Source organism: Biomphalaria glabrata, chromosome 5 (genome assembly GCF_947242115.1).
Source record: "Biomphalaria glabrata chromosome 5, xgBioGlab47.1, whole genome shotgun sequence".
NCBI lineage: Eukaryota > Metazoa > Mollusca > Gastropoda > Planorbidae > Biomphalaria > Biomphalaria glabrata.
Window position 1 is genome coordinate 18,858,013 of NC_074715.1, and position 26,533 is coordinate 18,884,545.

The 26,533-nt window shown below is 35.2% G+C and overlaps 1 protein-coding gene across 2 annotated transcripts in view; it reads right to left on the minus strand.

Annotated features, from left to right (window-relative positions):
• Nucleotides 1-26,533, minus strand: part of LOC106072345 (receptor-type tyrosine-protein phosphatase epsilon-like) — a 60,677-nt gene that overhangs the window by 14,922 nt on the left and 19,222 nt on the right. For both annotated transcript variants that reach the window (XM_056028848.1, XM_056028847.1), the window contains 9 exons: nt 23,126-23,260; nt 22,217-22,313; nt 19,374-19,471; nt 17,544-17,674; nt 15,233-15,320; nt 13,411-13,487; nt 13,282-13,318; nt 12,890-12,987; nt 3,662-3,781 (listed from right to left, as the gene is read on the minus strand). In XM_056028848.1, coding sequence (XP_055884823.1) covers nt 3,662-3,781; nt 12,890-12,987; nt 13,282-13,318; nt 13,411-13,487; nt 15,233-15,320; nt 17,544-17,674; nt 19,374-19,471; nt 22,217-22,313; nt 23,126-23,260 — 881 coding nt within the window. The remainder of the gene's footprint in view (nt 1-3,661; nt 3,782-12,889; nt 12,988-13,281; nt 13,319-13,410; nt 13,488-15,232; nt 15,321-17,543; nt 17,675-19,373; nt 19,472-22,216; nt 22,314-23,125; nt 23,261-26,533) is intronic.

Genomic DNA, 26,533 nt, shown 5'->3' on the forward strand with positions numbered 1-26,533 from the left:
ACCAGCTTAGGCATCAACTTTACTTGGCTGACATAGAAGAGAGCACCTGGCTGCATGCGGCGTCAGAACGAGACAACTGGAGGTCACTCACGAAGGCCGTGGGATACACATTTGAGACCAAAAGAAAATCTGCTGCCGAGGACAAACGCAGATGACGAAAAGAAAATCTAAATCGACCACCTGCGGATAATGGTTATGCTTGCCCTGGATGTGGCAAAATATGCAGGTCACAGCTGGGGTTGCGCAGCCAAGGGAAATACTGTATGCCTCATTAATCTTTGAACTTGAAGACAAGCCATATTATTATTATCTATAGTATAACAAAGATAGATCTCTAAACATTTTTGTTAGGCTTTAAATTACTTTTTCGCTCACTACAGATAGAAATTATTTTAAAATATGTTGATGAATTTGCAAAAATTTGCAAGTTCAGCAGGGGGTCTAGCGAAAACCAGGGTAATAGTTTAGATACGCAGATACCTTTGCCGACCACCGTGTTGTTTGTTAACAATATTTATCTCCCTTACCTATATTGAACTTTCAATAACTTTTTTTAAAGAGAGTTTTTGTTCTTATGCTGTCAACTTATGATTTTTTAAGTGTATTTACTGAAATGAAGGTCTAAATAAAATGTTATTAATAAATTGATGAACTTGTTGTTTCTTCTTTTTTTCTACTTATGAAATTATTAATTAAAAAATATATGTTAACAATTAGATCTATAATTAATATATTAACTCACCAAGCAAAGCGAAATAATGATAAAATAAAAAAAACAAATATGCATGAATTAAATGAAATGAAACACGCATCTATATATACATGTTATGTTTAATTTTTTTTTTTTTGAACAAAATTATGCATTATGACTTAGTGATCTTTTTAGAGCAATGACAATAAATGATATAGATCTAGTACGGGAAACTTATTACTATAAGAAATAATACTTTTATGTTTATCTGTTGATGATTAAGACTACAGTTAGATCTATACATTTCTAACGAATTTTGAGCGCTCTCTATTTTCGTAAAATCACACCACGAAGAGAAAGAATTTTATGAAGCTGACTCAGATCAGTGTCCCTTTCTCTTTCGCCGTAAGGTCTTCTGAGTGGAGTCTACTGTCTACCAGAGATTTTTTGGCGTGTGTTTTATGATCAGATAGGACTAATGTCTGTGTTTATAACTCTTACCACTACCTCTGGCTCCACCTCTCTTGGAGGGAGGATAGGTCGAGTGTAACTAGATCACGAACGTCTTTGTTAAACGTTACGTAGCACCTGTTAAACTATCATGTTTCACAATCTGAAATTTGCTTTGCGTAGAGTGGGGAACAAAAGCCAATGTATAAAGAAACAGGTAAGAAGCATATACACTACTATTTAGATAATTTATGCATCTTTACTTTCGGAGTTCATTAAAAAAAAACAAATCCTCACCTATTACACTAAATTTGTTTAAGATGTGTAGTTGTGTGTGTGTGGGGGGGGGGGGGGGGGGTAGCGACTCCACCTACCAACCCTTCTCTTCACATGGATCCACTAGCGCCCATGTATTACATTCCGTTACGGAGTCCAAATCAAGTTTTTCTCTCCCGCCGTACCGTACAGGTGGCGATTGTCTCCATTTATTCTTACGTACCTTTAAACCCTCGCTGCGCCGGCCGTCACACGCGATCTTTGTCTTTACGGCAGAACTAGGTGTGATGTAATCACCTTCCCCTGTTCGGAGCTTCGCCGGCGCCGTGGTCATAATAGGTCATCTACTGCTAGGATCGCTGGTATGCTCATAAAGGGAGAAGGGCAAGGTACGGTGTTTTACTTGGTCAAAATTTATCCTTCTTCGCTTTCTTTGTCGGTTCGTTTCACCGACATGCAGTTCAACTGAGGTCCAGTCGGATGAGACTAAGACTGAAACGTGATGCAACATAAACCATGTCACGATCAAAACTCTCTTGGTTGTATCCTATAATGTCGGCCAGCTTGTACAGATAGTTATGTACGACAAAAACTCCCGTGGTTGGATCATATCGTGTTGGCCGGCAGTCTATAAGTAGTTACACCAAGAAGTAGTTATGTATGACAAATACACTCTGATTGTCATAGAGTCTAGTCCCCCTCCCCTATTTGGTCCACAGAAGTAGTGACATAGTATTTTTATCTTGAAGCTCTTTCATCTCATTAAAGAGATTTGATAAAGCCTTTGATTTTCATCGCCCCATCCCTATTTGGAGCCATCACAAGGTTACTAACTGTGATGCCATTGTAACATTTCCCGAATCTGTTATAAAAGCAGTTCCCTTCCACTCTTCAAGCCTATCATTACTTTCTCTACCTTGTTGTAGATATTGCTTGTTCTTATATTGTGCATTGTTTTTCATTCAATATAATTATAAGTTACCGTACATAATAAGAGAAGGATAAAGAACTTGTACTTATAGCTACCATATTTTTTTTAACAGCAGCATATGGAGCTGATGAAAAAAACATGGGACAAATCTGCAGAAATGCTTGCAGCTGCTACACTACTGCAAAGAGACATCTATACATTCTCACCAAACCACAACAAAACAAAATACTCATGGCTATTATTAAAACCTTTATTTCATGATGTAAACACATATATACTATCTCACACAGACAACCATATATGCTGCAATATAACACTATTGCATACAAATGGTAATCACTTTGATGTGGTTGTACCACAAGAGGCCACATGTAACCGTTTTTTTGCCAAATCCACTGCTTGGAGTATGATGATTTAGCCTAAATTTTTAAGTGTTGATTAATATTTCATCTTACAATATATTCAGATTAGATCTATTTGGCTATTTGATTTTTTTTCTTGCCTTTGTATTTTATTACATAAAAATACATAGAAATATACCCATTTTTTAAAAGATACCACATTTTTCTTTTGCATGTCATTAATTTCATCATTAAATAACAATTTTTATGTCCATTATTTTCATGTATTTAAAGTCAGGGTACCGGTATCTATTTATTTAATTACTTTTATTTTGCCAATAAAAGATATTTTGTTAGGCTTAGAGTTATTTTTTTTATTTTTCTATTAATTTTTTGGTTTGTTGTTATTACTTTAACTACATGATTTTAATTTCGATTTTTAGTTATTTTTCTAAGTACAAAAGATTGTTTGCATTTTAAATGAATTTTAATATTAGATCTAATACCTGCTAGAAAGAAAGACAAAACAGCAACAGAAAAAAGTTGGCAAGTAATTCAAGGGAGATAGTCTAGTACTAAGCCTTAAAACCAAAATGGCGTATTTCCAATGACAATATATGGTAATAAGAAATAAAACTTAAAAAATATATATTTTAAAAACTATTTATCTCCGAGGAAATCAAATTGCATATTTGTAATCTGCATTTTTTTCTGCATATTCTGAAAATATAAGAGAAACCTAATTTAGCGTTTCTAGGAATTTGCCAGAAATCATGGCAAGCGCCACGGCCAAGGGGTCTGACTCCTGAGTCTGAGACAAAAAAGTCTCTACACTAAGTTCCAGACTATAGATTTAGATGTCTATCTAACATTGGTATCTAGTCACGTAAACTAATACCCTAATATATAAGTATAGATAATAGAGAGTAGTATAATATTAGATCTAGAGTCTAGATCTAATCTATAACTGACCTTGATAAGTTCCAACTTTCTGATTGAAAAGTCTGCAAATGTTTCTGTATATAATAGTTTTACTTTAATTTTCCCAAAATGAAGAGTGCCTTTCTCAGGCCAGTATTGTTCGCATTTTATCTGAAATAGTAATTGACATACATCTATATATTACATATAGCAAGGGCATAGCCAGGATTTTTTTTTTCGGGTGGGGGTGGGGGATTTTTTTCTCCCCACCCTCGCCACATATTGTAACATTATAACTGTAAAACCTTGCATTTTGACATTCGACATATGACATGAGATAATGTACGCAAAAATATATAAGCCCAAAATCAAACTGATTCAGTATATCAGTAGGCTAAACTGTAAACTTAACAAAAATAAATCATTAGGACACTTTTAATGAATAATACCGTAGTTTATTAGTTAAATAATGCACAAGTGACAAATCTCAATTGATATCGCTTCACGTCGTGCATTCTGTGCAGCAAAGAAATCTATAATATAACATCATCTACATCAGTGATTCCCAAAGTGGTCTATATAGACCCCCAGGGGTCTACGAAGACTTCAAAGGGGTCTATGAAATTGAAAAAACAATTTGGGGGTCTATGACATGTCCAAGGGGGTCTATGATAAAAGATTTCATATAAGCAGGTCGTGACTTTAATTTTTACATCTCATTAATGTAATTCTTCACACTAGATATAATTTGTACCTAAGTTAATCATTTGAATATTTATCCTGCTATTCAAACGAAAAATTGTTGTATTTAATTTCAATATTTATTAAAATAACTTAATTTTGTCTCTATGTAAATAATGTTTAACAAAAATAAATGTAGGCTGTACAGCGTTGATTATTTAAAATTTTTCATTCTTTCCTTGTCAACCAAGCGGTTGCCGATTACCTTTTCTATGACAATATGAAACTAATTACGCTTGAGGATCATCTTCGACAATATGACCCAGATAAAAATATATAGATTTGAAAAACTTTTGAACATTCAAAGATAAAGTTCAGAATAGACCCACAAAATTTCTATTCAACATCATGTAGAGAAGATGGTGGTTTGTGAGTCTTACAATATCTGTTCACATATAGCAAAATAGGGGTGTGTTGGAAGTGGTTAAGCGCTTGGCTTCCGTAATTGGGGTCCTGGGTTTGAATCTCGGCGAATTTTGAATTTCAGGATTTTTAGGGCTCCCCTGAGTCCATCCATCTCTAATGGGTACCTGAATTATGTTAGTAAAAGTAAAGGCAGTTGGTCGTTGTTCTGCCCACATGACATAACCGTTGGCCAAAGAAATAGATGACCATAACATCATCACAATGTCTGAAAGGTGAAATTTACTTATTTATAGCAAATTGCGGAAAACTCCATAGGTAAAACATTGATTTTTACCAGCTGTTGTAGTTTTAAAAACTGTTTTACACAAAACCTACATCTAGTATTATTAAAAGAATTTCTTTAAGCAACAATACAGTTCAAGGTTGCTTCGGTGGCATGAGTTATACAATTAAAAGCTTCATATGTAATTCTTTGCAAACGCTATAGGCCTATATAAGTTTGGGCTCAGCAGCGTCACAGGTTCTGACAGGATGTAGTGATGTGTGCTGCAAACTGCACAAGAGTCGCAGCTCCTTATTTTTCCTCAGGATTGACCCACAAAACCTTTCCCATGTTTGAGTTGCAAGGTTGGAGAGTTTTGAATTCAGTTCTACTTCTGCTAGGTGGGTAGCCAGCCAAGACTAATGAGCCCTTCCTGCTCGAAGTTTACTGGTTGAGGCGACAGTTACTCGCCTTTTCTCTTTCTCCCGATAGTGATAACATCTTCGCAGCACGTGAAACACAAGAAATACACGAGAAACTCTTTGCGAAAATCTCTACAATGATACTTAAGGCCAGTGTGTTTGGAGATTCCAGCAATACATATTGCTATTTTAATGGTTTTGAATTTTTGAATTTTATCAATAAAAAAAGAGAGCTCTCTAAAATCTCTAATATGTAGCTTTAAATTACTTTTTTCACTTTTCAATTCACTAGAGATAGAAATTAGGAGGCGTTTTGGCTGAGCGGTAAAGTGCTTGGCTTCTGAACCGAGGGTCCCATGTTTGAATCCTGTTGAAGACTTGGATTTTTAATTTCGGGATCTTTTGGGCGCCTCTGAGTCCACCCAGCTCTAATCGGTACCTGACATTAGTTGGAAAAAAGTAAAGCCGGTTTGTCGTTGTGCTGGCCACATGACACCCTCGATAATTGTAGTCCACAGAAACAGATTATCTTTACATCATCTGCCCTATAGACCACAAGGTCTGAGAGGGGAATTTTACTTTGCTTTTTGTACAAATAGAAATTATTTTTAAACAATGTTGAATTTGCAAAAATTTGAAAGTTAAGCAGGGGGTCTACCAAAAACCAAAAAACATGGCAAGGGGTCTACGAGACAAAAACGTTTGGGAACCACTGATCTACATCGATACTTTTGTGACTTCACAGACATTAAAGCCATGATAAGCCTTTCTTGCGTCATTGTGCTCCTGAGATAGTTTTTGATGAACTTGAGCTTTGAGAATGATCTCTCACATGACGTAATGGAAGTGGCCTGAGTTAGCAGTATTCGGAGGAGGATGCCAGGTTTGAGCACACGTAATTACCATATGAAGCCTGTTTCCTCAATATGTCTATTGGTGATTGTATTACTGGTTTGTTGATGAAAAGTGCTCGTGCATCAATGACATCATTGAAAAAGCGATTTGCCATTTATTTCATCATACAAACAGGAAAAGTAGCACAGTTTGTCATAAGCGTGTCTTCATCTAACAGGTGTCTTGGTTCAAGAAGAAACCCAAAGGTATCCATTTTCTTTCCAGCCTTTGGAATCTGCCTTTCATCTCCATATGAAATCTGCCCAACATTTCTGTCGCAACACGTTTGAATTGCAGTTCTATTGACAGTCCTACATTAGAACTCAACTTCCCATTAAGTCTTTTCTTTCTTCTGCTTGTTTTGATTACAGGGAATCCATAGTATTCACTACCTTCTATTGCTTTTTCGATAGATTGGGTTTTTGTCAGTTTCTCATCATTTTGCAGAAAGCATGAAAGGGTACTAATTTCTTCAGCAGCTTCCCGTGTGTGCAGTCCAGACTTTTGTAGTTTCTTCTGAACTATAGTAATTGGGCGCAGCAGCTTTGACCAGAATTCCAGATAGGCAAAAAATATTTTCACTGCATGAAGAAGATTCTGTTCTAATATTATATGATATTATATCATTGTTGGTTGTTTATGTTTTGTGCGAAAGCAAAAGTATTCAAAGCAATCAAAAGTGGGAAAGATCCATATCTCGTTTTGCTCGAGTATAGAAATACTTCGATAAGCGGACTGCCGTATTCACCATCACAACTGCTGACGAGTAGAAGACTCAGGGAATCATTCCAACTGATCCCAAACTATTGAAACCGTCGATAGCTGAAAATGCAGAGACATTACTCAACGAACGACAGATGAAAAGCAAAGTAAAATATTATTCTGTCGGAGAGTTCGTCTAGGACAAACATGGCAGAAAGCAGTTGTAATAAAAAAACATTCATCACCCAGATCTTACATCATAAAGACAAACGATGAAAAAACATACAGAAGAAATCAACGCTTTTTGATTAAAGAATAGTAAAGAATGAATAAAATGCATAGACGAATTTATTTTGTAATACAAACTCTTAAATTTCACTTATTATTCGCTTCCCTACCCAAACTTGGCCCCGCGAAATTCGTGTTACGACACAAGACTCTTCACAAATAATAAGACACTCTCAGGTTTTAATCTAAAAATACTTGAATATTATCACAAATTACGTAAACATCATATTTTCCAACTCTCTTCATATCCATGAGGAAAGATGAATAGAGGGGTAATAACTCGAGTGTGAAGTTTAATTCTGAAATTATAGACGCCAAACCCGAATAATGGACTATTCTAGCATTATATAACTTTTGGATCTGTTATACTCGATTCTGTAAATTTTGCTTCAAGGTTAGCCATAAAATACTCGCCATTTAGCTCTATTATTAGTAAAGGTAACAAGATACCTGGAATTCGCTGTATATCATGCAGTTTTATTGGTGGCAACAAAGTTTAAAATGTAAAACTAACTTTTAAAAAAAAACTTTGATCACTGTGGGAAAAAATATTTTTAAAATGTCAACAAAGTCAACGTACTGATAGACCTAGATCTAGGATTAGTCTTTGTTATAAATTTTTTCCATAAATGTTGAAAAAAAAGACACCCATTGACACTATTTGTCATTCAAATATATTAATTTATGTATTTACAAATAAATTTCGGACACCCATTTGGGCCCCCCCCCCCTAGGTGTGGGCCCGGGGGGATCTTAAAATTATCCCCCCATCCCCCCCTTTAGTTACGCCACTGAGTCAGTTATAGAGATCGGGTCTCAATCAAGGGAATCCTATGCCGAACTGGGAGTAGACCCCTTAGTAAGGTTGTGACGGAGCGTCGCATGAGGTTTGCGGGACATATTCTCTGACAAAATGAACTACGCTTACCAAGAATTGCGATGACATGGAGGCCATTAAAAGGAAAGCGCAATCACGGACATCGTAGTACAACTTGGAGTCCACTTCTCTGAGGTCCTATTTAAGATTCTATTATATATATATATCTCAGAGCATCTTGGTATACGAGCCATCGGTAATGGAGATGTAAAATCTTGCATGTGCTTGCAAATAATAATAATAATAATAATAATAATAATAATCTTTATTATCCGTAAGGAAATTTGTCTTACAATTTGTGCATTACACCAAACAAAAAACATTATAACTATAAGAAACCAAAGTGTACATTCACACCAGACTCACTCATAATTTACATGTGACAAAGTTTATACCAGATTGTTCTTATTTAATGATTTGATTGCCAGGGGAACAAAAGAGTGTTTGTGTCTGTTTGTCTTTGCTATCGGTGTCTTGTATCTCTTTTGTGATGGTAAAATCACAAAGTCCTGACACAAAGGGTGATTCTTTATTTCGAGGATCTTGTTAGCTTTTTTATAGATGTTTGTCTCAAACAACTGCCCAAATGGGGTTTGTTTTTTGCCAATGATTTTGCCAGCAGCATTTAGGATTCTATTAAGTTTATTTTTATTTTTAATGCTCAGATTGCCATACCAGGCAGTGATATTGAAACTTAAAATATTGCAGATGTGAGCGTGATAAAACATAGCCAAGGCCTTTTCGCTAACATTAAACGAGGACAGTTTTCTTAGTAGTCGTAATCTTTGCTGCCCTTTTTTGCTGATATAATCAGTATTTGCAGTAAAATTTAGTTTATTGTCTAGGATAGTACCAAGGTATTTAAAGGTTTGCACAATTTCAATAGTTTCTCCAGCTACAGAAACAATATCATTTCCCTTCTTGTCCCTACGAAAATCGATTATCATTTCTTTGGTTTTTTTTACATTTAATAATAAAAAATTATCTTTACAGTATTCCTCAATGTGTTCTAGTTCTTTGAAATACTCATTTACGTCTGAGCTCTCCGAGAGCAGGGCAAGAAGAGCCGCATCATCAGCGAATTTTGTGAAGGAGCAACAATAACTATCGGATTGAAAATCATTGGTGTACAAAATGAACCACAATGGCGATGTTACAGCCCCCTGGGGCGCCCCTGTGTTAACTATGCGTTCATTAGATATAACATTGTTTACCCTAACCCTCTGAGCTCTCTGGGTCAAAAATTCATTAGCCCATAGTATTATGTATGGACTAATCTGCAACGCTTTCATCTTTTCAATGAGTAAATGAAGTTGTATAGTGTTAAAAGCTGATGAGAAATCCATAAAGAGCAATCTTACATAAGTGTTCGGTTGGTCCAGATGTTTGTAGACACAGTTTAAAATATTTAGGATGGCATCGTCTACACCTTTACCCTTTTGGTAAGCAAATTGTAAAGGGTCTAACTTATTACAAAGATCATTCAGAAGAAACATTTTAACCAATTTTTCTAAACATTTAGACACAATGGAAGTAAGTGAAACAGGTCTATAGTCATTCATTTCCTTTGGTTTGGAAACCTTTGGTACAGGTACAATTATAGATGACTTCCACACAGGTGGTATCTCATGGTTTAGTAATGAAGTAGAAAAAATATCTTGGAAAGGTTCAGCTAGTTGTTCAGCACATTCTTTTAAGATTCGCCCTTTTATTCCATCAGGCCCACCAGCTTTCATTGGGTTGACGTTTTTGAAAATGTTACAAACTTGCTCTTTAGTAATCGCTAATTCTAAGCAGTTGTTAACATTGACATCCTCAAGGGCTTTGAGTCTTAGATAATTAAAATCTTTCGTGTCGAAGCGACAATAGAAATCATTTAACTCGTTGGCCAATGTTTTTTCGTCTCTTGTAGCAAGATTATTTTTAAATTTGACTTGTGCTCCTGCCATTTTGTTCATGATGCCCCACGTCTGTCTCATGTCACTTGTATTAATTGAGTCTTCCAGCTTGGTGCGGTAGTTTCTCCTCCCTTCCTCAAGAACGACGTTGAGATTTCGTTGAGCAATTTTCCTTGTCTGTCCATCGCCACTCATAAATGCTCTTTTCTTTTTGATTATTTCCCGTTTTATTTTTGCAGTGACCCATGGTTTATTGTTGGGGTATATCTTGATGCTCTTAGTACTGACACACATGTTTTCACAGAATTTGATGTAATTTGTCACTGCGTCGACCCATTCTTCCAGATTTGAAGTGGTCTCTTTGAACAAATTCCAGTCAGTGCAGTCCAGACATCCCTGTAGTTTGAGAATATTGTCTTGTGTCCATTCTTGTACGTTTTTTTGAATGATTTTTCCTTCTTTAAGTTTTGTACGGTAAGTAGGCAGCAGTTGTATTGTTTTGTGGTCCGATGATCCTAGTGGTGGCTTTTCACGAGATGTGAATGCTCCTTTGATGTTACAATAACATAAGTCCAGAGTTCTGTTTTCTCTTGTCGGACATGAAATGTGTTGATAGAAGGTGGGTAGGTCAACCTTCAAGGTGCATTTATTAAAATCACCCAGTATAACTACTGGTGCGTCCGGTGACCTTGTCTGAAACTCATGCACTACGTCAGCGATTATTGCAGCTGCAACTTCCGTTTTGGCTGTAGGCGGAACATAAACCAGGACAATGTAAATAGCACCAAAGTCTCGTGGCAAATAAAAAGGTCTCAATGAAAGCGCCAGTAGTTCTAGATCCGGACAGCACATTCTCTTTTTAACCGTGTAGTTGGTACAGTATTTGAGGTTGATGTACACACAAAGCCCTCCACCTTTCTTCTTCTTAGACTCAGCCGTTCTGTCAGATCTCACGCAAGAGAAACCATCAATAGCAATCAGGTTGTCGTTGTCATCCTCCTCTAACCATGTCTCAGTAAAAGCCAATAGACAACTTTCCCTAAAAACGTGGTCGTAGCGTACATGGGCACATATCTCATCCACTTTATTTCTTATTGAGCGGACGTTAGCTAGAATAATCGTAGGAAGTGGTGGGCGAAATATAAATTTACAAATGATAATCTTCTAAAAATTAACCCTACATGTGCACTTGAGATCTAATAGATATTATGGACACATATATATGTCAGTTAGTATTCCCTCATGTCTTTATTAAAGGGTTAAATAAATAGACTACACGCACATTCTGATCACCGTCTTCTAAGTCTTTATCAGCTATAGTACTGGTAGTAGAATTTTGTTGATTTTCATTAAAGGCGAAAAAAAAAACAACAACAACGTATAAATAGCCTAGCTAGCTTTTTGTGTATTCGGAGTACAAAATGAAGGAAGCGTTGATGAACTAGGCCTATATATATTTTCAAGAGAACGTGATCATTCGTGTGCACATTTAAACACTGCTAAAAGGAAATGTTGGAAGGTCTTAGAGTGAAACACAGAATAATTTCAGCATGGAGGAAGCATTACACTTTCCCATATGAACTAAAAAAAAAAAAAGGTCAACTAACTAGCGGTAATTACTGAAATTTGATAGGAAGATCAACTTCCAGGATTGAGATATTATTCACATTATAAATAGAGTTAAATTCTTTTTTTTTTAATTAAGCGTCATTGCCATTGTTTAGTTTATCGTGAGAATCTCCAATACGGGCCTAGGACCAATACGGGCCTAGGACCAATACGGGCCTAGGCCTACTATGACTATATTTATATGTTCGCTAAAACAGGATTATTTTTTTTTTTTTTTTTTGAGAAGCCAAAAAAAAAGAAAAAGTCATGGAGTGTACGTAGGACTTTTTATTGTGGGTGGAGCGGATAAGTAAAAATGATACTAGAATTCTCGGAACCAAAGCATGTGTGTGCGTGTGTGTGTCGGGGGCGCGCTATGAAACGGGTATTTCCAAATGAAGTCAAAAGTCTAAGTCGGAGAAATTACGATGCATAGGTTTAAAAAAAATGGGGAGTGGGGGGGGGGGGGGTCCAGAGAGAGTAAGAAAAAGGGGGGGGGGAGAAAGTGAGCGGACCGTGACATTTCATTGAAATATTATTATTTATAAGCAGAAAAGTAGTCATATAGTGTAAATAAGACTTGGTCCTATTTGATCATGACCTCCGTATGTCGAAGGCGCCGATTTGATACGGAGGAGAGTTCTGGCGCTGGGGGAGGGGAGACGTGGTAGGCCTACACGAATTTACGATCTGGTCCAATTCAACGTAATAGATACTAGAATAAGCTAGTCAAAGGAATGTATGAGGGAACGTTTAATTTTAAATCATTGCAATCAGTACAAATACTCCTTCTTCCCTAGTGTCATTAGACCATGGAATGGGTTACCTGAGCTAGCCAGGAAAACCACTGACTTGGCAGAATTTAAGTCATTGGTTAACAAGCATGACTAGACGCATAACGCGTAAGACGTAATCATCTTCTTTTTTTGAAGTAAGTCTGTATTATATAAGATAAGATTATATTTGTATAGGCAAGAAAATAATGGGGGTGTTTCACAATAAACAATATATAGCCTGGGAACAAATCAACGGGTGAAGTTAGTGGGTACTCTACTAGTCTTAGCACACAAAGGCCTATTCTAATTTTTTTTTTCTCGACTAAATCTTACGGTAACTTCGGATTGAGGCCTACGTGTAATGCTAGCTCTCTCTGATTGTAGGGCATTCTACAAGCTACTCTGCATAATACATTTCTTTAAAACAGTTGCCATAATAGCAGACCTTTCCGTTCTCCACTGTTCTTGTCAACATTGCTATGACGTCCGTCCTCTGTTCCCATAACATTCGGATAAAGTCATCGATCATAACTTTGTTAGGTCCTGAAAAACAAAATGCATACTCATTAAAAATGTAACATTTACATTTACTTGTTTATTGATAATGTACGTTATACATGAGTAAAGATAATAGATTATTATCTATTGTGTTTATTTTATTTGTATTTTGTGTGCATGTGTAGGCCTGTGAGTGTGTGTGGAAATAACACGTGATTAAATAAATAATTAAATTTCTTTTCTTTTACAAAAAAAAAAAAAAAAAGTTCTAGAAATTGCTGAATGATAAAATATAATTTTTGTTTAAACATATATGTGTACTAATGTGATGTTCTTTACCTTGAGAAGCTATAAACTTTATTTCCCCCTTGTAATTCTGTTGGTGAAATAGGACAAGAAAATACAAACAAGAAACCAGTGGTATGCAGATTTTCTAAGCATGTTTTTAAATATATAATTTTCTCTTACTTTTATATATGAAGCATTAATGTAATCTCCTTCCTTGCTATCAATATTTATCTTTAAACAAACTCTAGAATGGTCGTCTGAAAAAATGTAAGTAAAGCAATTTTAAATAACCTTAACACTTAGCCTACAGCTACATTTGTTCACTAATCGACTGATGACATGAAAATAGATCTGAGTGATCTGAATATTGGGAAAACATTAGGTCTACAGATAAGTGTTTCAAAGATTTTTTTGTAAGGTTAGTATCATATTTTCCACACATAACTTGAAACCTAAGAGTTTCTTATCGAGACATTAGTGTTCATCTCTATTAGTGATCATAGGTTCTAGAGTCTACTCTTTTACGGCAGTACAAATCAATTTCTCTCGACTAGCGTACCATCGTAATATTAACGTTGTTTTTTTTTTTGCGTGAAGAGAACAGGCCCGCTACAAAACGCCTTTCTAAAGATGAGGATGATCTGAGGACGACATGCCCATTACAAAGTCGCATGAACTACTACAGCTTTCCTCAAGCTGTAATGGGGGCACCCATCGTTCTCTCATGATGGCGCGACGCCCCGACCAATGGGGAGAGGGTGAAGCAATTCAAAATATTTTCTAGGGGTGTACTTAAAAAGTTCATTGTAGTTATCCATCAAATTTTGAATATTAACCCAGTGAAATGACATTATCAATGTTTAAAAAGTTAAAATATTAAAAGATAAAGACTTCGTATCTTCTACTATAAAGGATTTTTTAAAATGTTTACTGTTTTTGTGTGAGGCGTCTGCAAAAATATCGATTAATTTTTTTTGAAGCAGACATTTCATAACGTGTCTACTGACGTTATATTTTTGAATGGCCAGAATGGTCAATATTCTCTAGTCTGAATGGTCAAAATGATTATGTTGACGACCTTTGTGAGACAAAAACTAAAAAGTTCGCAGCAAGGCTTCTTACTGACCATGAAGATGATCTTAAGACATACGTGCACTATATATGCCTTGAACAACCCCTGTATAATAATATTAGCCAATGATGTCTCCTTTTATAGGCTTAATTTTAGCAATTTTTTAAAACTAATATAAATAGTGTGCTCAGAGAAAATATTTCTTTATCGGAACGTCCCACTCCGTTATAATCTGACGTTGACATGGGCTCTTCTTACTACGGGAGATAAGCTTACTGTATTGGTACAACAAAATGAATTTCTTTTGGGAAAAGTGGATAAAGTTTATAGCGGAGGGGGGGGGGGTGACACCTGAGCTAACCGCACCGGGTGACACCGACCCTAGTGACGCCACTGATCACAATCGCAATTTCACTTACATTTCTGAAATTAAAGTTATGAAAGATAATTATTTTATTCATTAGATTTTCAATAGAGGCGAAAAAGAGACTCAAAGAGACGATAAATCTAGTAAATCTAATTCTATCATAGACTGTAATAAAAATGTATCATTGCATTTGAATCCAAAAAAACAACTAATTCGTTCTTTTCATTTTATATTCGTTGAAGAAGAGATTAAATAATTGATGAATGAGAACATTATTATACATTTTAATTAAAGAGAACAATTTTAACTATTCACTTTTATAGACATTTATATCATGAATATTTCTTTGTAGCCTCAAAGTTCATTTGAATATTCATTTCTTTTTAACACAAATCTTTATAAAAAAAAATATTTTGATGTTTTTAGCTCAACTCAATGCATAGAGGTAAAAAAACAACAACACATAAATTATTTAAAAACACACACTCTAACATATTTATGTCTGTGTATACTATTGTATACTAAGAGACATGTAAATTAAAGAACACAGAACGAAATCGTACAAGGAGAAATATTTTTGTATCGGTTTTTTCCTCTGTTCTCATCACTTAGAGCTGCTTCAGTTGTTACGTTCTTCGGTTGAATAACACTCTGAAAGAAAACCAATAAAGAGTTTAAGTGATAATGAACATGGGCGCGCTACCTATTGTGCAATGTGTGCATGCATCTATACATTTTATTTTTGGCCCTATCTATCTATATATAATTCTCTTCATGGCTCAACAGTTTGGACACCAAGAAGTAAAGGAAAGATCACTCTTTTTATTTCTGCAAGTCGGACTAGAGTTACTCCACGAAAAAAAAAAGGGGGGGGGGAACAAGTAGTATTCACCCATCACTAAATAGTAGGGCCAGACTTAACCATTGTGACCAAGAAGTCATGGAAAGTTCACCTTTTTATTTATTTCTAACCACGTAACTTTAGCGGCGAAAAAAAAAGAGAGGAGGGGGGGGGGAACAAGTAATCTACTCTGTATTCACTTTTCACTAAATAGCAGGGCCGGACTCAACCGTTGTGGGGCCCTAAGCGAAACGGATTTCACGGGGCCAAGTTTGTGTAGGGATATTGCTAATAAGTGAAAATTAAAAGTTTGTATTAGAAAATATATTCGTATTTGCATTTTATTCATTCGTTACTACGTACAGAATTACTGTAATAGACTAAAACAACACGAGCTTCAATAAACACAATGATTTTATTCGTCCTTATTTATGTTCTTTACTCCAGCCACTTGTTCTCTATACTCTGACTTCCTTTTCCACACAGTCCCTGACAAACTGCTGTTCACTCAAGCATGTACACTCAAGGTCCACTGGTCATTTCATACACAGGCACACACACTGCACTACCAGCCACGCAAAACACATACACTTACTATCACAATTACTTTACAAGCCTTGCGTGTAGCAAAGTCAAACAGTATATCATAATAATTCTATATCCTACATAGTTCACGCTAAATAGCTAGAATTAACAAATGTTTCAATCTATCTACGAGAATTGTTGACCTTAAGTAATTCTACACTAGTTTGAGGCGCGAGAAGCTTCTTTCACCAGATTCCACAATTACGGGTATCGCAGAATGCCGTTTTTTTATCGCGCGTCGGACTAACGTTTTCCATATTGAATGACACTCCAAAATGACAATTTTGTGTATATATTTCAGGAGATTTGTATGAGTTTTAAAAAGTTTTTAATAATTTCCAGAGATTTCCAGGACTTTTTCGTATATTTTGCAATTTAAGAGTATTTCCAGGAGCTCTTGGTAAATCAGGCGGCCGCGGGAAATCTGTTATAAGTTACAAAATGGTTTAATTTCATAATTTACTCATAGAATTAGCGCGGGTCCTATGAAAGTGCGGGTCCCACTGCGGTCGCATAGGTTACAGTGGCCTAAAGCCGGCCATGCAAAATAGCGACGTATGCTACGCCGTGGGTCGACTAGTTGTATATATATTTGCTTTGGTAAAAATGTACACAACGTTACGCGATAAGAATGGGGACGGAAGAGCAGTCATCTTTTTTTAGGAACAATAATTGGTTAAATATACATTGAAGTTGTTTTATATATTTGTATTAATTTGGCAAAAGCAACTTTATTACCAAATTTTAAGACCAATTAAATGATTAATTATGTGAATTCATTTAATCGTCCAAGTAAAACTTTTCTAAGTTAGCAGCAAGATCAATTCAAAAGGTTCTTTAAAAGAAAAAAATGCCTCTTCAACAACGTGATTTTAAAGTCTACCCGTTTTTTCAGCAGTCAAACCAATTTCTCTTAACTAACGTACAATTGTACTATTGATGTTTTTTGCGTAAATAGAACAGGCCCGCTTCAAGACGCCTTTCTTAACTTAAAACAACAAGACCATTACAAACTAGCTTGAACTACTTCAGCTTTCCCTCAAGTTGTGGTGGGTGCACCATATGGGGGGGGGAGGACATCCTGACCAATGGGGAAGGGGTGAAGCAATTCAAATAATTGTACATAGGTAAAATTTAAAAGTTGTCTGTTCATTGTAGTTATCAATCAAATTTTGAATATTAACAAAGTGAAATGACATTATCATATCAATGTTTAAAAAGTTAAAATATTTTAAGGGTAAAGATTTCGTATCCTCTACTAATAACAAAAAGAATTAATGATAGTTTCTATTGAGAAAAGTTTGAAAGTTGATGGTTTGGGGGGTGGGGGGCACCCTGAATATATAAATATTATAAAATGATAATCACAACAAAAAAGGTGCAGGCAAAACTATGTGAATTAAAACTTATTTAAATTCGTGTGAAAACATATAATAGAAAATGTATACCTTAAATTGCTGAAAAAAGAATTCTCTTCCTTTTGAAGTTAAATAAGCCTGGATCACATTAACTGATACTGAAGTGATATCAGATATCTTGACTACTGGAGATTCAGATTTTATTTCAGTAATTCGTAAGTCTGAAAAAAATAATATTTTTGTGAGCTGGCGATGCTAGGTCTATTTTTTATCTATTTTTATCTGTATTTTAAGTTTTGTAAACTATCTAGGCTACTGCTGAGTGCATGCATGTCTCCCGCCAGCTCTTTTACTTTAGAAGTTAGTTTGTACGAGTCATGACCTGGCTCTATAAAAAGAATGGATGATGTAGTGTCTTGTCCCTTTTTCCGGTGTTGACCGCTGGTCAGTGCTTGATTAGCTGGTCTGTGTGACCAAGCAGTGATTTAGAAAGTTTTTATTTAGTGTTGTTCTGTGTGGACTGTCTGTAAGTTGAGGAATTGTTTGTTTTACTTTAGTTATTTTAATTAAGATTTATTGTTTTCAGATGTGTTTTATTAAGTTTAGATGTAAACGGATTAGTGCCGTGCATCACAGGCTAATTAGTTAGCCATTGTCTATGATGGAACCGGAAGGTCCATTAATCTGGATAGCGTCACAACCCCCCCCCCCCGAGCCATCTCTAATGATCTCCTTGTTGCTGTTCTATACAATGTTTTATTATCTTATGTTTCTAAAAGTATTTCCATTAATATTATAATGATTATTTTATATATTTTTTATGTTTGTTTATTTTTGTAATTGCAGGCTATAATTCCTGTTCTGCCTGTCTGCTGTAGTTCTGCTTCTCTGCCGCTAGTAGCTTACTGTTTAGTGTTGGGGTAATTTAGGTTATTTGAGTGGTTTATTGTTTTGTAGTGGGTATATTTGTTTTGTTACTGTTTTTTGTGTCAATGTAAATAAAGTGTATATAGTTTATTTTATAAATTTTAGTTGGCTGTTTTCCTTTTAGTTAGCTAGTTTAGTTTAATTGTGCTGTCTGATCGCCCAGGCGAAGGCCGCCCTTTGGTCGCAGACCGGAGTGCACAGATCGGACCCACATGGTAGAGTTACCACCAACCTACCGGTTAAAAAAAAATCTGTTAAGCAGAAAAAGGTCTAGTGCCTCCTGACCTGCTAACATTTTTAATGTATGGCCATTTATCATTGTATATATTTTACATCTATGTCTAGAACAGGATAAAATTTCAAATGATAGATGTAATATATAGATCTAGGTGATTCTGATTTAGTATTGTCTATTTGTCAAGTTTATGATATTAGTATAACGGATTGGACTTATCGATGGTCTCGGGTTCAAACCCTGACCACTCCCATCCCTCGTCTTACTGCGTGAGGTTTGGACAGGGAAGTTAATTATCTTCAACTCTGAACGAAAATTCAAAACATGTAAAACATTTGAAAGAAACAAAACATTATAAAACACAATTAAATACTTTTAGATATTTTTTCAATGTTGTATCTAAAACTGAAAGTTAAAGAAACCAGTACTGTAAAGTTCATTTGAATTTTTATTTATGGACAAACAAATCTTTTTTAATTCTTAGAACTATACAAAACGATTGGAGCATTAGGATCATTTTTGTTTACAGTTCTTCTTATTAGCTCGGAGCTCATCATGGGTAAAACTGGATTGTGCATATCTTTGTAAAACAATCACTAGCTATTTGGTCATTCAGTGAAAACTCTGATTTGACAGTTATAATTATTCAAAATGTAATCATTTTGAAATTAAAGTAGCAGTTGCACCCGAACTTAGCAAGTTGCGACAGACTACACAAAACGGTGTTTCCCCTTTTGGGAGAGGCCAAAAATTCTCACCAAGCTCCATGTCATCTTCGATGTATTTATTGCAGCTAGTTACTGACTTTTTACTAAATGGCAACAATTTGAAGTGTGATGTGTCACGTTTTCTAAACCTGTCAAAATAGAGTAATTTGTTTTAGAATTTAACTAATTCTAATAGGATAATACTGTCAAAATGTTATATGATGTATAATATGTAACAACACCGATTTCTAAACAGCAGACGCCCAACTTGTGACCACAGCTGTGAATCCAGAATTGTCCTCTTTAGTCACATGAGAAGTTGCAAAGGGAAAAGATAATTACTCGATATTTAAAATGTCACAGACTTTAAGTGACAGCATGCTGATGCGCTGGTGTCCGGAGAGAGAGAGAGATAGCGCGGGTCGTTTCAATGCATCACAAAATATATTAGAATTTTATGGCGATAAAGAAAGGTGTGTGTGGGGGGAGGGGGGTAGAGTTAAAATGCGGATCGTTTTATCAAGAGTGCAAAACAACAAAGGAGGTAAGGTTCCCACCAGAAGTATGTACTCCCTTGTGTATGGGAGAGATGTTATAAAGAGGGCTGTCTTATACAAGTAAAAAGTCTATGTGAAAGAACAAAACGATTTGCAGGGGGCAAAGCAAAAAAAATAAATAAATAAATAAAAAGGGGTCCAAAGAAAGAGAGAGATGAAGAAGATGAAAAGATGAGGGAAATTAGTTTCCAGAATTCATGGGCTAAAAATTATATTGGGGGGGGGGGCATTAAAATGTCCTACGTTTTATTGGAACTGCTACATAAATGAAGAAGTTCCTGTCAAAATTAACAATATCTAACCTGGTGTGTAATGCTAGTTTTGTTATAATAACAAGGAACTGACATCTAAGATGTTTTATTTGTAAAAATAAAAAAAAATGAAGCTCCCCTTTCAGACCTTGCAATCTATAGGGCAGATGATGTTAAGGTCACCTGTTTCTTTGGCCAACAGCTAACGAGCAAGGTGTCATGTTGCCAGTACAATGACCAACCGCCTTTACTTTCCTCAACTATTTGTGTTTTTTTACAATGTCACGTGAATAAATCAACATTCAGAAATAAGTTTTCTTAGTGTATATGTTACAGGCAAAGTGCGAAATCTGGCATTCTATAGAAATCCTGAAACGTCCCACAAAGTGAAAACTGATTTCTCTATTTCCTACTTTGCATAGGCATTGTATAGAATGACTACAACTGTTTTATGCAAAGAGTTAATGATGATTCAAAATATTTTATTAATAATATAAATTTCCTGGATGTATTCGCCAGTAATCTAAATAATTTAGTCTTGTTCTTTAAAGTGTGGAGTATGTTTAGTTACGACTGTCTAAGTTTTGTACCAGTGATGCTCAAAGTACGGCCCGTGGGCCAGATCCGGCCCGCGACGTGGTTTTATCCGGCCCGCCGAAATGTCAGAACAAAGTGTAGAAAAATCTCTCCCCTCCCCCCACACACACAACATTTATGTGTTTATGAAAGTTGACTCTGAATGAGAATCTACCAGGAAAAGTGAACGGATCTTTACATGTTGTGGCACAGGATTATAAGCCAGCATGATTGTTTTCTAAAGTAACTAAGGCTGTTCAAAAAAAGAAAATAACATAATAAAAACGGCATTATAAACTAAATACGAATGCATACTTGGTTTGAGCCGCGAATAAAAATATCGTTAAACTACTCCAATAAATTGGAGGATCGATGGCAATATTTACCAAAAAGAGACAAGAAAATGAGTCGTAGGTAAAGCTAGCAACAATGTTGCTCACATTTTAAGTAGAGAAGTAATGAAACTTTCCGACGAGTAAAAAATAAACATCCAATATCCCTTTAATTAATGTAAGTACTAGATCCAGAGTTTGTAATAACATTGTTTCAGGTCAATTTCTTTTCGTATTTGTACCTTTTCGGTCATGTGGCCCGCGACACGAGTGTCGAAATTAAAAAGGCCCGCAGGTCGAATTATGTTGGGCATCACTGCTTTGTACAAACTAACTGTACTAGGTAACTGTACTAAGTTGATACAAAAGATCTCCTACTGTGTTGTACGAAAGGCGAAAGAAAATAGGTTTTATTATTTAATCAAGGCAAATACGACTACTAAGAAGGAATCACTTGACTAGATATTGATAAAGCTGATAACCTGTTTTGTTGTGATGATCGTAGAAAACACTAGAAGTTAATGTTTTAAGTTAAGCAAGGTCACAGTTTAATTTTATTTGTTTGAAATATTCACACACATATCGCCATTGACAAAAAGTGCTTGTTACATAATTAATTTTACTAACTAAAATTCTTCATTTAATACTTTTTAAGCCTAGTTTTTAACGCTCATTTTGTCTTGTTTTTAATTTCTGTCTCCTTGGCGATTTTTTGTCTCTTTTATAGTCTCTAAAGAATGCCTAGGCAAAGTAGGAAATAGAGAATCATTTCGTACTTTGCCTAAAAACGCCAGGCATTCTATAGAATGTCTGCATTTCACACTTTGCCGGTAACATATATATTTCAGGTGTGTAAAGAGACTTAACAAAAAACTATTTTAATTAAATATTCTATGAAGCAAAACTTGTTTTTAAGGGAAAATGATTATTCCAATTTAGAGCTTCAGTTTTACTTTGTACTTTATAAATTTAGTTAATTTTTACATGATTCAAAAAAATAATTGCATTATTGTATGGTATAAATTGAAAAAGTAGTTCTCAAAGCGTACAATTAATCTTCAACAGTTTAAGAACCACTGCCATAACGAAATGGAAAATATTATTTTTTAAAATTGACAATTTTTTTTTTATTATATTAAATTATTCTTACAACATACAAAATAACAATTAATGCATACCTCCAAATAAGAACTACTACTGCTACCACAATCAACAAGGTTAAGATGACAAGTGTTATAACGATTACTGTCGAATGGCCTGAGGTGCTGAGTGATGCTACAGAATGAAAAGAAACTATCATTCAATAAATACAATACAATTTTTTACTTGTCAGGTTAAATAAATGTAATCTGCTTTTCATTGTATAAAAATTAAGATAATATCTTTAATTCTAATAATTCTAAAGCTCTAAGAAGAGTAAAGACTTTCACATGGTTACAAGGGGCCCAGATTTCAACTAAATATATTGTCACATTTGACGCAAACAACCCACGATTTTAGTTCTCTGTCTTCTCTGTATATTTACTTGGGTCTCAAATGTAAGTCTTAATAAATTCCAAATATCTTTTTTTTCAAAAGGCTAGCAGCTTCAGTTTTTTTTTTGTCTGCCAGGTCTTAAAGTATTTCGAAGAAGCGCCTCAGTTCTTGAAGCTCGGGGAAAAATATTGGATTTTACCCTAGACATAGAGACATGATTGTTCAACGGTAGGCTGGGTGGAACAACTATCCCTATCGGAAGAGTATCCATAACAGATCTTTCCCGCCGCGTCGACAATCGTTCGTCATGGTTGACCCATGTTTTCTGTGTCAGGCGATTACACACACACACACACATACAAACTTAATTACCTCTACCAGCGTCGCCATCAAATTTACAACAATACCATCTGCTTATTCGACTAGTTTAACTGATCAATTATGTATATCTACGTTAGACTTGAAGTTGTATGTTATGAATACATTATTAAAGTAGAAAAGGATTTTAAAAAAAGATTTAACAATATTTTAAAAAATCAGCTTTAATCGCTATGGAAATTGAATACAAACGATTATTTGAGAGTCTCTGAATGACAAAATCTTTCACTTACACTGCTCGCAATATTTTCCTAGATATCCTGATGTGCAATTAAAACAAATTCCTGAGACGGTGTTACAATCATTATGCAGACAATTGTTTGAGCAATTTTGGGAACACTGAGATCCATGAGTTCCTTTACTGCAACCTGTTTGAGCGATATAATAGAAATATTGTTATTGAGCTTGAAAACTAATAATCGTTTAATATAACATTTGTTTCAAATAAATCAACAGGGTGAAGATTCGACGACTATGATAAGGCAGAAAATGTCCGTTATTTAAAGAAAATTTAGGCAAAAAACTCTTTACCTAAAGAGGTTGTTTTTTTTTACTATTAAGAGTGAATAGTTGTAAAAATGAATTATTTGTATTGAAAAAAAAATGCTTGCATAGTTAATATTAAAAATTAAACTTTTCGCTTTATGAAATGATAAAAAAGTAGCTATTGCATTAGAACTTTTGAATATCTAAAATATCATGATATCGGATTTTTAATAACATTTCTTTCTAGTTTTTAAGATCTAAACGAGACGAAAGAATGGACCCCATAAAACTAATAGCGACTATTTCCTTTAGAGGGGTGCTAAAAATGTAAATAAGCATGCAACTATTAAATTCTATTAATATATTAAGATCAAGTTTTGTGTTGTTAAACAGATGAAACTAAACTTTTAAACTGTGCGTGGTCTAATTACGTCCCGCGGACACAGAAATAATAATGAAATAAAGAAATAATACAGAAATAAAGGTGGCTCATATATTATACATACAAAAAAAATGGAAATATATTTTTAAAAACAATTTAAATATCTATCTAAATTTTTAAAACTTTTGATTCTTATCATTTATGATGAAGAGGCTGAAGAAACATTGTCTCTAAACGTCATTCTAAAAAGTTGAAAATAAAGTAAACGAAGATTATTCTTATTGGCAATATTTCAAAACATTCAGTCAAAGACACAAACTCCGGCCAGTATTTATTCAATGCTTTGAAGAACTGTGTTGAAAGTGTTGGGTTGGCTTGGAACAAGATGGCAAAGGTAACAACTGACGGAGCCCTTGATTTTGACTGATAAACACAGATTTTTTTATGTAAATTAATGAGAAATATCCCAAATTTTCAAACAAAGCTATTCCATTTCTCCAGGCAAGCAAGTGGTTTTGTCATTTTTACATTTTCTGAAAGGTGAAACTATTTGTAAACAAATGGTTAATAAAATAAAAGACTTATTTGGATTCATTGATTGTGGAATGTAAAGACAAATTTTAAGACGTCAAGAACTTAAAACCAGTTTACCATACCCTATGCTCTACATTTGTGCAGACGCGTATTGAGCTCCAGAAAGCATATCACCATGCAAATTACGACCTGAAAGAGAAGTTCCAGTCAGTTCTTCCGCGGGTGTTTTAGCGTGCCAGAAGCTGTATTTTTTCACACTTTAAATAAAATTGCTGCTAAATTTCCACATTATCTGTGTCCACATACATCTGTAAATAAGCTTTTTTGTTTGTTTGTTTGAAAATAAACAACTGTAAGAACAGGTCGATGCTGATTGACTGGCGCCACAAGGATGGGTTGTTTGCACAAGATGTTCCAAAACATTATGTAAACAGCAGAATACTTTATATTAAGTACAACTGTACATTTGTAGTAAAATGTTGTGTCTAAAAAGACTTTGGCAAAATTTTAAAAAATACCCGTAAAATTAGTTTCAGAAAATCTAACTCTTGTTGTAATTCCTCATTTGGGAGTGTAAAAAATGAAATATAAAATCGTAAAACAGTATAAATATAAATTAAAGACATTATACACAGTTAGCTAGCGTATTTGTTTAAGTTGTAAGTACATAGATACATACATACTGTTACGTATTTCTGAATCTTCTGGCTAAATGTACTAGTAGGCACACAAATAAAAACACTGCAAAGAACTTGACGACTAAACTCTCAGCTTCATATAACTTTATTGACTATTAACTCTAACAATTTGTTACTGTAACATGTAGCGTAGAAGACTGTACAATATCTGTCAGTTTACAGTTAGCTATACTTCGTTGCAATTCATCTCTTCACTTCGTTGCAATTCATCTCTTCTCAACTTGCATCTAGCCGTATTCCACAGAACAGACCAACGACACACTTCCCAGTGTCGCTCCAGGTCTCCCAAAGCTGAACCAAGTCGTACTCAAGTCTACCGAATCAGAGCCGCACACGTCTTACATCGACTGTATCGACTGTAACGTCCACTGTAGTTCGCCGTATAGACTTTAACGACAGTAGTCCATTCCAGTTAACTCTACCCTAGTTAACTTGCATCGAGTTGTACACATCTCTCTTCTGCTGTCTCGCACAGTAGACACCAGTACCGACGACTCACTCACGACTGACTTTCACATTAACTTTCTAGCTTATATAGAGTCCTTAATCGCTTGTCCAAAGTTGCACAAACACTGCTAGTATCTTCTGGAATAACACGTTAGGAAACGTCACATCCTGTCTTTGTTTATACATGTAGATTCCAGAGAACACTCGCTGCTGTGTCATCTCGCCGAGGTCATACGTTGACCTCTACCTATCACTGTTCATTTGTAACAAAACATATAGGGCTTCACAGGCACATGGAAAAGTGTTCGAGATGTTCTATCTATCTATCTATCTATCTATCTATCTATCTATCTATCTATCTATCTATCTATCTATCTATCTATCTATCTATCTATCTATCTATCTATCTATCTATCTATCTATCTATCTATCTCTCTTTCTACCGCCATCCAAGATAGTGCAGAAAGAAGGTGCGCACTATCTGTGACCAAACAAGTCGGATGTTGACATTAGAGACTAACGATTTCCGCCCAAGGAGAGAGCCAATATGGAGATGCTGTACTCAAGGCAGATGCCCTTTGTGTTTGTCATGTCTCTATGTAAATAAACGTCTATGTCCTCGTTGAGTTGCCTCACTTAAGTTATTACAATTGGTCTCAGAAGTGGGATTATAGGCAACTCAACGAGAGGAGGTAGGCTTTGATTACAATGACATATTTGAAGCTATTACATCAGCTCTCAATTCAAGAGCTTCGGGACCGAGGTTTAAAACCCGTCGGTAGCAGGATAACGCTCACGGATCGTCTGCGGCAAGCTCTGATCGATGAAGAAGAAGATCCGGAGACCTACACATTTGAAATTGAACTTGGGATTGTTGAGTTCTTTGGCAGGAAACAGGAAGAAATTGATGCAATGCGTGCACAAATCATTAGGATGGGGAGTAAAGTAGATGAAAGTGTATTGCAAGTAGAAGGCCGAATAGACCAAAGTGATAAAATTGAGTCGCAAGCAAAAGGAGGAATAAACTCGTTAGGGAAGGAGCAGTTGCCTGGTCAGGACTGTGGCTGCACAAACAGTGGTGATGGAGGCGCTGG